This window comes from Epinephelus moara, chromosome 11 (assembly GCF_006386435.1).
Source record: "Epinephelus moara isolate mb chromosome 11, YSFRI_EMoa_1.0, whole genome shotgun sequence".
In the NCBI taxonomy this organism is placed as follows: Eukaryota; Metazoa; Chordata; class Actinopteri; order Perciformes; family Serranidae; genus Epinephelus; species Epinephelus moara.
The window spans coordinates 23,859,716-23,871,436 of NC_065516.1; the positions used below are offsets into that span (position 1 = coordinate 23,859,716).

General features: G+C 42.2%; 2 protein-coding genes across 2 annotated transcripts in view; one reads left to right on the forward strand and one right to left on the reverse strand.

The window, feature by feature from the left end:
• The first annotated feature begins 1,395 nt into the window (after nucleotides 1-1,395).
• LOC126397664 (lipocalin-like) lies at nucleotides 1,396-2,998 on the forward strand. Its single transcript, XM_050056582.1, has 6 exons — nucleotides 1,396-1,565; nucleotides 1,732-1,871; nucleotides 1,972-2,051; nucleotides 2,136-2,249; nucleotides 2,372-2,473; nucleotides 2,586-2,998. Exons 1-6 carry the CDS (start codon nucleotides 1,470-1,472, stop codon nucleotides 2,603-2,605), a joined length of 552 nt encoding a protein of 183 aa, XP_049912539.1. The 5' UTR covers nucleotides 1,396-1,469; the 3' UTR covers nucleotides 2,606-2,998.
• A 4,921-nt stretch (nucleotides 2,999-7,919) lies between these two features.
• The window catches only part of cntnap2a (contactin associated protein 2a), a 454,430-nt gene continuing 450,628 nt past the window's right edge, over nucleotides 7,920-11,721 (reverse strand). Inside the window, exon 27 of the mRNA XM_050057256.1 lies at nucleotides 7,920-10,450. Within this exon, the coding sequence (XP_049913213.1) occupies nucleotides 10,251-10,450 (200 nt within the window). The 3' untranslated portion in view covers nucleotides 7,920-10,250. The remainder of the gene's footprint in view (nucleotides 10,451-11,721) is intronic.

An 11,721-nucleotide genomic window follows, 5' to 3' on the forward strand; every position in this document is an offset into this window, starting at 1 on the left:
ATTCACATTGTCAGCTTATGCATTGAGTAACATTATAAGTAAACGTTCTGCCATAAGTCAGCTCAGTGAATTAAAGTATTTTTTCTCAGTCTACAGCTGCTGAGAGAGGCAGCAAAGCATCCTTTTATTTCATAGTTATAGATTACTAATGTATGTAAAACTTGCCACGGTATAAAGAGTGGTTACATACATTTGAAACCAGCCACAACTCAGCCCTGAGCAGAGTGACCGTCCTCTATTGACCAATCAACAAACTACAGTGTTCACAGCTCCACCTTTTAGTACCAGATCTGTGTGCTAGGTACCCTGACAGAGGGGTAATGAAAAACAGGGAACGTTAGGAAGGGTTCTGTTAGTGCCATGCACAACTTTTCTCAATGGAGACATGAAATATATGTCCTGAACTGAACTGACCCAGGCTGCTTAGAAGAAAGGGGCTTGAGAGCACTCAGGGCAATGTTCTGGGTACACGGATACATTTTGCATTTCACAGCTGAGAACACTACAATAGAGTAAAGCTCATTCGGGTACAAAAAAAAGGAACATTCTTTGGGTCCACAAAATCAGGCTCCTATTCATTGCCTATGGAGCAGCTCCAGACTTCAATTTCAAGACTTACTTTCCTGGTTTCTGGCTTTGAGAAACAGCAGCTCAAATATGGATTAAACTTCTGAGGGCCATGGAAATAACATACTGAAATTCAAAAATTAGACAGAGTTGCCCTTTAAATGACTCATATTTCAAAGGTTTTATGAAACAGTTAACACTCAAAATGAACTGCAAAGAACAAGCAAGTAGTTACAGGCAACACTGACAGCTTTTTATGTGAAATAGTGAACATGATTTCACTGTGAAAATCTTTAACATCATGGCCTCACTGCATCTGGCACTTTGCTGCAAGAGAATGCATTTCTAGTACATTTTAAATCTTATTTCATGTGGAGTTTATTGGCTTATAAAGTAGATTTGAGCCCTCTCTCGAGGAAGTTCAGCAAAAGTGCTTCTGATCTGTTATTTCTCATTGTGCATGTGGTGTTTTTGGACCTTTCATGTGCCATATGGTGAAGAAATTTGCACTCTTACCAAACAGCTGTTTTGATAGTCCAGGCATGCCTGAGCATTTGTGAAGGAGGAGTGAGAAGGGGAGGGGTGTTAAAAGAACCCTATTATGCACCCACTCTCCCTTTTTTTTCTCCTCCTCCTTCCCCCATTCTTCCTTACCCACCTCCCCCTCTCCCATCCACACGTGCCGGTTGTGTAACGGCAGTGATTTGCATGGCAGTGAGTGAGGGCCAAAGAGTTTTTGTAATGCAAAAACTAGCAGCAGGAGGGGGGAGGAGACAGAGGGATGAGGAGGGGATAGGGAGCAGGGCTCTGCAGGATATAAGGAGCCTCCACTTGGCTTTTTCCTCCTCACCTTCGACTGATACACTCACTGCTGGAGAAGCCCAGAACACAAAGGAGAAGCCATGAGGAACACACTGCTGAGGATGCTGGTCGCCCTGATGTGTGCGCTGGCTGCATGCACTGAGGTCACGCCTGTGGCAGACTTCGACCTGCAGAAGGTAAGAGAGACGCAGAAGAAAGGTGACTTGTTCAATAGTTTATGGGAAATGGGTTGTGTAACACATGTGCTGCAGTTAAGATAACCCCTTGAGCTTTATGTTTGACTGATTCTGTGAGATTAAAACACTCGTCACCCTTTATTCCCCCCTTCGGTCTTTCTTCTAGATGGCAGGCAAGTGGTACATGGTTGGCTTTGCCACAAATGCCCAGTGGTTTGTGAACCACAAGGCAGGCATGAAGATGGGCACTGCTGTGTTGAAGCCGACTGATGGAGGAGACCTGGACCTCTCTTATGCCAACCTGAAGTAAGTGCTTAATATTAAATTATAGCTTGTAAGCAAAACACTATAATGATTCTCCTGTGGGAAAAAAAAGCTTAATTCCTGACCTCTTCCTCCCTTTTAGTGCTGATGGTACCTGCTGGAGAATGACTCACCTTGCCAAGAAAACCGAGACTCCTGGACGCTTCACCTTCCGCAGCCAGGGTGAGTAGAGTGCGCACAAATACATGAGAGAGACACAAACACAAAGGTTCAACACCCTGACCTTTCTGTTTCTTCTTTCATCAGTGTGGAACAATGACAATGACATGCGCATTGCTGAAGTTGTGTATGATGACTACGCTCTGGTCCACACCGTCAAGACAAAGGACGGAGTGTCTGAGGTCCTCAACAAGCTTTACAGTAAGTCTGCCACAGTCACAAGACAGCAGCTTGTGTTATATCCCTAAAGGAAGGCATTGTGTGCTAAATTGGTGGATTCAGGATTTGGGGAGGGTTAATTCAACTCACTTCTGTGTTTGCAGGCCGCACCACCACTGCCACAACCGCCCTGCAGCAGAAGTTCACCCAGTTCTCCCAGCAGTCTGGCATCCTCGCTGATAACATTGTCATCTTGCCAGAGAATGGTATGTCATTAACACACAAACTGCACAAACTCTCAGATATAAATGCATTTGAACTGTTTCTGTAAGTGCTTGAGACCTTTGCTCACTACCATTGTCATGTGTGTTGTTACAGCTGAATGTCCTGAAGCCTGAAGTGTCCCCTGCTATCTTCCATCCTTCATCTCTCGCGCTCTGAAGTCTCAGGCTTTCATCTCAGAAGAGTCTTACGCCCCCCCCCCCCTCACTGTGATGTCTGCGTCGTCACAAAGCTTCACCTGAGACAATGAAACTTGCTCATTTTACTCCGATCCCTGCTGCATACCAAAGACCAAGTCCTGATTCCCTCCAACTCACACATTAACTGTGGCATCAGAGTGGAACAATAAAGGGTGGATGGTGAAAGAAAGGGAAGAAATTCAAGAGACTGTGAAAGCTATTAGTTTACCTTTTGGACAAGTGTGCCTTTTGTAACTGCTGATTTTCTTTTGTAGTGATTTATTTTTTGTTTAAATAAACTCAAAGCCAATAAAAAAAATAATAAATGAATGTTTCAGTGTTCAGAATGATTCTTTTTTGATAGAAATAAGCATCAGAAAGTCATGTCTGTGACCTCATGAATGTCAGATCAAGACAAAATTAATTTACACACTGCTGCCCTCTATTGGTTATTTAACAGACATATTAAATACTCAGAAATTAAAGAACAAGTAATAGTCCTTATGGGTAAATTCTTCTTTTGTCGATTAAAAATAAAAATAAAAAATGAAGCTTTGTGAAGGACTACATTGTGCTATCCAGAGCCAGAAAAAAACCCTCTGTATGTGTGTATCACAAGCTGGGTTTCCGTCCAAATATAATGCAAATTTTCACAAGAATTTTGGGAAAATTGGCAAATGAAAGTGTATCTTTATGTGCTGTCCCATTCACTGCTGTTATGCAACTATTAAGATTTGTTGATCAAGAAAGGCAGTAGTTTCTATTCATGCATAGCATGCAGCAGGGGGCCACAGGCCAGAACTGAGCCTGTGGTCACTGCAGCAAGGACACTGCCTTCCTATATGGGATATCTGCTCTCCTACAAAGCCACCAGGCAACCCCTTACCCAAACCCAAAGACGACACAATGAGATGACATAGTTAAAAGAGTACCAGTTAAACCTCAAATGAAGGAAGACAATGGATTTATTCTAGCCAAACCCCCAGGAACAGTGGCAGGCTTTGAAGCTAATTTTACATACTGGTCATGAGCAGATACATCCTTCCTCAGCAACGATGGATTCCAGGTTGTGCGGCTTCCAAGTGGCAGCCTCCAGGGCTGAAAAATGAAGCCAACGCACAAGTCTAAAAAACTGCAGTTCTTCAAATGGCCACTTGAGGCTGGCTCCAAAAATGAGTCTATCACCCTAGACGCCCCATGTTACAATGCAGAACTTAACAGCAGAAATAAACATGATAACAGCCTGGTATAAAAGAAAAAGAAAGGAAAAAAAAACCAACCCAAAACTAAAAAAAACCTACAATTTTGTTCTTGATAGCTAATTTCAATATTCATGACAACTGTACAAGGGATACATTTTTATAAAACTCAATTTACATCTTATTAAGACTTAAAGTTGCGCATATTTAAGGGCGTGGCTACTTTAAGTGACTGGCAGTCTGTGAGGTGTCGCTACAGTCTATGATTCAGATCCACCCCTCTTGTAACGGTATCTAAATCCATTACTTTATACAGTCTATGGGTGGATGCTCAATGGGCGTGTCACCAGCCCTGTGGGCTGTCTGTTCCCAGATTTCAAATCATACCAACTTGGTTGTTCGTCTGGGAACGTTCTCTTACATTATGAATACAGTTCATCAAATGGAGGTGAGAAATAAGCCCGTTGTTGAATCTGTCTTGACCTTAGATTGACAACGTTTAGTTTAAAAGCTTTTTGTGAGTTTCCAGAGGTGACGAGTCAAACTTGATGCCCCTGATTTGCATAAAGCAGTTTAGATTAAATGTCTCTTGGGAGGCAACACTATGCCACCAGAATGCTTTGCTGCTTACACAGACAGTGAATGGAAAGTGTGGAATTGATGGATCCTGTGGACACATACCTTCACACACCTGAACCTTCCAACGGATTGTTGGTGGCCAAGTTGCCTTGTGGGTAATGTAGGTTTTGACAGAATGTGCATGATGAAAATGCTGATTAAACTGTTGTTGTTGTTGTCAGTATGACAGTCTGAGTGCAATGCATTCTTGTAGGAAGAGCAGGTCAGTAAACATAGATCTGTATGTAGAGTTGCCTTTTTTGACCAGGCACGTTATCAAAGATGACAGCAGTGGCAGAGAAGAATATACACACTACTGACTACTGAGTAGCTGGTAAGGGTCTTTGTAGACATGCTTCACTGTCTTTTCAAACATGATTGGAGTCAAACACACTAGTTTATGTGACCTACAAATCCTAAGGAAATCATTCAGTGCTTTCTTTACCTCTTTGTCTTGTCTTTATCTCCTCTCTGCTATTTGTCTTTTCAGAGTCTCACAGGTAATTATTTATGCTATTGTACAGCCTCATTACTTTGTCTCTATTTTTAGGTTTTATATTTATTCGTGCTAATAACAACTAGTGTTTAATTGTATTGACTTTATTGTTTTTAGTTTTGTGGTTAACAGCACTACACCATCTGACCACAGGGGGGCAGCCTATGACCAGAGCAGGTAGACCTGTTGTCATTTCTCCCAACATGTGATAAATGGAGCAAGGCCTGATATAAAATTTAGTCAGTTTAACTAGAATTGCTTTATAAAATGACCCATTAGAGAATGTGTGTAGTTGTGCTTCATTCCCTGAAACTCAGTGTCCTTTTTTCTCTCACTTCACCCTCTTCAACGGATTCTATGTTACAGCCTGGAAACAGTTTAATTACAAGCATTAGGTCAAGCAGTGTCCTGCCTTAGGTGGTGCAATCTGTGGTGGAGCGCAGACACCCTCCTAACCCTCTCCCAAATGGTAAACTCTGGATCTATGTGAATCATGAGGGTGCCGTATGTTTCAGAGTTCGCAACTATGGGATTTGTCTTAGACTCATCCTTCAAAATAAATTATTTACTGCATGTGATGAAATGTTATCTTATTATTTCATGGCACTTAGTTAAGGGGCCAGTAAACCCTGTCAGAGCTGTTGACGGATTATAGTGTTAGGGTGACACGCAGGAAGTTAGAAAGAGGAGTGGTGACATAGCTGTCAGCCATGAGTCAGATTCAAAGGCACTTATCACATTGAAAGGCTTTGAACTGGCAATAATCTGACACGTATCACAATACAGGGGTTATGATTCAATATTGATTTTATTGTGACACTGTAAGCAAGGTGATATACTGCTCTAATTTTAGGGGGGATGTGATAGAATAAAAACACACCACCATACGAATTAAAAAGATACTATTCTATGCAATCAGGAAAGTGGTATCTGTATTTATATGTATCACACTCCCTGTAATGTCGAGCATCATAGCACTACGTTTTTTGCAATATGATCAAAGTAATTAACACTTGCCCTTATTGGTGAAAAAAGAGCTTGTAGAAAAACAAATACAAATCAATACAGTTTTTGAGAACACCCCTATTAGGTGGTATAATGCTGTGTTTCATTTACCTTGGAAGCTGAAGGTCAGGGCTGGGAATGACATCATGACCGAGTTGGCTGCGTTATGGTACAAGTCGGAAAACCAAGATGTTGGCATACAAGTTCTAGCCTGGTTAGCCATTGTTAGCAATATCATTTGATAACAACACATTACACTGTATTTTGTGCATATAATCACCAAATCAACATCAAGCTACATCAGCTGATCTCAAACAGCCCAACAACTGATGGAGCAGCTGATTGTTGGAAGGGAGTCAGCTGATAGATCACAGGATTCCTTTCTACGCAACCAATTGGTGAATCTCATTCAGGGCGCCCTATTTAAACTGCTTTAGCCAGCTACTGTTGTTGCTTCTTTTGCAACCCGCCTCCTCCCCAGCTCCTCCTTTTCATGCAGTGTCTGACTTATCAATGTCATTTCTGTTTGTCATTGATGCTGCTCTGTTCTGTTCCCGGGGGGTCTTTGCTGCTGCTCTCATGGAAGGCGCATGGAAAGGCAGGGTGGTTTGCTCTCCCTGCCTAAGGTCCCGTTTATACGACAACGATTTCAACTGAAAACGGTAAACTTTTGTTGCGTTTTGGCCGATCGTTTACACGACAGCGGCGGTTTGGGTGCCTGAAAAGGCAACGTTTTGAAAACGGGTTCCAGAGTGCAATTTTTAGAAACGGCAGCGTCTCCGTTGTCATGTAAACTTGCAATATGCAGTTCCTCTGAAAACGGACTTTTTGCACATGCGCATTACGGTTCCAGTCACTAGGCATGCGGGAGAAAGTCAACCGTCACAACAACAATGCCGAGCTCTGTTTGCGCTGCTCACCCTGTTGATTTGAAGTGAAGTGTAGATCTATTACCGTAGCAACTCCACCTCATCGTCCATCCAGACAAAGTTATCTGTGCATGCTTTCACCAGTGTGTCTTCTTTGTTTTGGTTTGTAATCACTGCGTTGTAGAGGAAGGCGCTTCAGCGCAGGCACATGGCATCATGCCGTGGTGTTGCTTTGCAAATTTACACTGCCACTCATTGGCCTGGCGTTCATACTACAGCGGTTCCAGTAGATTTTGCGGCTCCGTGTGAACGGGGATCGTTTCAATAACGTCGTCATATAAACGCAGAAGTTTTTTTTTCATTTTCAGGCTTTAATGGACAGGACAGACATGTGTGAAAGGGGGAGAGAGAGAGGGAGTGACATGCAGCAAAGGGCCACAGGCTGGAGTCGAACCCGGGCCACTGCGGCAACAGCCTTGTACATGGGGCGCCTGCTCTACCACTAAGCCACCGACGCCCCACGCAGAAGTTTTTTAAAATGCAAAGGACAGACTTTTCCGTTTTTAGAGAAACCGTTGTCGTCTAAACAGGGCCTAAGGCTTTCCTCATTTGCACATGGAAGGGCAGAGAGTTGTGTCTGTTTTCTCAGGTCTCTGTTTTAGGCCTTCAGCGTAGGCGTGCAGAAGGGTGGAAAGGTGTGCTCTCTCAGCCTTAGGCTTTCCACGTAGGTGCGTGGAAGAGGCTTAGAACAGAGCCATATTGCAAAATATAATACTGCAAATGGAAATAAACTTTTCTTTGACTTAAGTGTTCCTGACTTAACTGTTGATTTGTGGAGCAACCGTCTTGGATTTTGAGGTCAGGGTCGGTGAGTCGACTTTCCGTGTCGTTAATCTGACTTCAGGGAATGTTCCAGTTGAAATATCTGGGGCAAATGGAACGCACCATGAGGCCAAGATGTCCCATGAATGTCTCACAGCCTTTGTATAACATGTGCTTCGCATTGCTGTCTAAAGATGTCTGTATGTCAGCATGAAAGTGACACATTAAAGACTGATATTAAAGATCAAACACTCTTTATTGAACTCAAGAAAACTGAAAGCAAAACATATGGGTTATGTCTGTTGGAGATGACGATCCATCATCATCATCGGTATGTTCAAACCACATATCAAGGGTGTGTGTGCGTGTTAATGTATAGTCTGAGTAATATAATTATAAAAAAAAAGGAAAGTCACTGGTTTGCCTTCATGGATGTGATGTGTGGTCGGAGAAAGTCTTCTTTGAGGCCGCGGTAGAAGGCAGGCTGAGTTCACCAGCTGTCCTAATGTCTCTGATAAAGTGATCTACAGTTAGCACTCAACCATGAGGCGACGACGACGACATACAAAATCATTCATGTAACAGGATGTCATGGCAGCAAATTGACCAAACAGACACACACAAAGCAAATTCACGACGAAATAAAGTTGGCAGCAAATGTGACACATTGTCCTGTAAATGCTACGGTAAGGTAAACACACGCACTGATGACAGGAAACACAACATGGTTAGAAAATATAAATTGTACATCTTGTATGTTGGACGACAGTGGCACTGTTAGAGTGAAGCTCAGTTCATTGTTGACAAAGCAGCAGCCTCCTCATTCTGAACTTGTTGCTCTCGTAATAGAACGAACAACCTTGACTCATGCTTGTATCAAACATGCATGCTTGCGTGTGCATGTGCGTCACAGAGGGTATGTGTAAACATCGTGTGTGTTGAATGCGTGCAGCTCTCCTTATACGTCAGTGTACCGTCTCCTGCTGCATTAAGAGCCCACACAGCTATGCTTGAGAAGGTCAGCCTTGTTCAGGATTTGAGATTAATTTGCAGGTTGTTTTTTAACCCAAGCGTTCTGAATTCAGAATCAAGCTTCGACGGAGATTCATGGCTAATCGTATACAGCACCACTTAAATCAGAGAATCATAAAGACACCTCTGATTAATGAGAATTCATGCAGCAGCAGCAGCGAGTTATTGTATTAAGTTTGTGTTAAGTGGTCTGGGGCAAGGCGCAATGGCTCAACACCTTGAAGGCACAACGGATTAGAAAGCCAATTATCATCTTAACCTTTCCCAAATCTTGAACACGTATTAGGTGTCAGTGATTTTTTTTTGCTTTATGCTGCTTTGACCACTTAATTCATGGAGTGTAGTGCATCAATAGAATTCATTAAGTGTCAGGCAGGTTGTTCGATCTCATCTGTGTGACTTTTTCCTTGCACTTCTTTCGTTTAATATAACAAATCTTATTCATCCGACCTGCACGTATACGCATGGATGCATGCACGCGCTGCAAACCTACAGCCCAACGTCAGTCTAATATGTCAGAAATTCCTTATCTCAAAGTCAAACATTTAACGCAAAATTCTGAGCCGATCGGTGAAGGACGTAAGACTCAAGTGTTTGGCAAAGAAACAAACGGATTGCTCAAGTCTGAATGAGTAAAGGCGCACGGTTTCACCCGCTCCAAATGAAAAGAAAGCTGCCGTGCTGAGCTAAACCAACCATGGAGTGTCATGATTTCCCATCATGCTCTGAGAAACCCCTCTCTGCTCCTCCTCAGAAAGGAATGTCCCATACAATCGAATGTCATAAGATTTAAACATAAAACTCTATATCTGATACATATATAATGCAATGGACGGACATATAATGTAATATAGATCTGAAATTTCTCCTTAGTGTTTTATGTAATGGACTCTAAATAAATCTTTTGAGAGAAAAAAAATAACACAAAATATTGTATTTACAAAGTGAGTTTTGGCATCCATATTCAACTCTATAGTACCACAATATAGGTGGCATGTCATTCGACGGATATGAGTGTTGACAGACTGGTGCAACCGCAGCCTGATAAATTTAAAAAAAAAAGAAGGGTTTGGCATGTTGATTTGATCATTTTTGATATAAGATTTTTGTTAAAAAATAAAATCAAAATGCAACAGAGACTGGCAATAAATCTGTGCTATCACACGATCCAGTAAGTATAATTATTTGTCATATACAGTATTCAAAGGACTCCTGAAAACTCCCAAGCACGATACAAAGAAGGACAAGCCGGTTAGTATATACATGTACAGTCTCTTACAGCCGTGCTCTGCTGCATTAGCTGTCCCTCTTCTCGCTCTAATACTCTGGATATATAAAAAAACAAAACAAACAAACAAACAAAAAAAGATTTCTGTACACGTCTGTCACACATCCCCGCCCTCTCTGGGAGATTATTGTCCTATTGAATGGCCACTCCTCCGTCTCTCCTGTGATTGGTCATTGAATTCAACCTCCTCCATCTCTGTGGCACCGGGTGGTCTGACGAATCACTTCCTCTGTCAAAGTCCCACCATTGGCCGTTAGATGAACCACTCCTTCTTTGATTCGTCGATGGTTTCTGGGTTGTCGGTTCCGATGATGGCCGTGTCCGCCGACTCTCCGGCGGACTCCCCGCTGCCCTTGGCCTCGTTGGTGTGGTAGGTGCCTTTGTGACGGAACATGTAGCGGATCAGGAACACCAGAGTACATAAGATGGTGAAGATCACCACTGCGATGATTCCTGCAGAGGACACAGACGTCACACACACAAAAACAGGCGTTATTGTATATTTTCAGTCACCTCTACTACTTTGCTTCGACCAGCTAAAAAACTTTGGCAAGGCAAGTTTACTTATAAAGCACATTCCTGCAACAAGGCAGAAACAAGTGCTTTACATAAAACATCATAAGCTTTGAGACAAAGTGCAAATGAAACACATTATGGAAGGACATTTAAATACAGTTAAAAATGCCATGAAAGAACTGGAGAACAGAAAATAAAAACAAGCTAAAATACACTGAGACAGGTATAAAATACAAGAATAAAAGTGTGCACTGATGTGTAGATATTTGATTTACTAAAAGGCAGCAACAGACGGAAAAGTCTTCAGCCTTGATTTAAAAGGACTAGGGATTTTATTCCAAGTATGTGGTGCATAAAAACTAAATGCTGCTTCTCCATGTTGCACCCCCTTGTCGCTACCAAACAAACTCCGGACTTTTACCTGGGAGCCTGCTGTTTGTTTCCCGTGTGAAACCAAAAGTAAATGGAGTTAATTTAATGGCAACATAGTGTGCTAGTATGTGTAGCATGCAATGGTAGTGATGTATGTCACGTGACGTTACATTACAATCGTCCTTATTTTAAGCCACATGCTTTTGTTGCCTAAACGTCAGGAGCTAAACCTAAAAAATGAGGTGTTTTACCTATTTTATGTTTATTCTGAAAAATACTGCATGTATTGAACAGAAACTGTTCATTTTCATCGAAAATAGGAGTGTATTTTTAAAAACACACTGCATGCAACAAGTGTAAATTGACATGCTGTTCCTGAATGTCTAAAACTGACACAGGAGGGTACCGAGCATGTCATAATTTGGCGTGTAGGTCCACTGACAAAGCAGCTGTATTTGATGAGTTGGGATGACCACATGGTTAGTGTTGACCCTGGGGACACGAAGCTGACCCGTCACAGAAGACCTGAGAGGTCTTAATGGTTCATAGTGTTGCAGAAAGTCAGAAAAGTATTTGGGCACTAAAGCGTTCAGTGCTTTATTGAATGTTTCAGTTTTGGAGCAAAGCTGAAACAACTGTCCCTTCACTAAGTCCTGCCCCTCGAATTCACACTGGCTAATCATAGCCTAGCACCAGCCAATAACACAGCTGTGCTCCATTGACTCTAAAGCAATTATTTCAGATTTCCTTCATTTTCAGGCTGGTTTTGTGGATTTGGAGCTAAATGTTGTGCCTGGGGCACGTTGTGTATTAATGATACTCGTTACCTGGAGAGG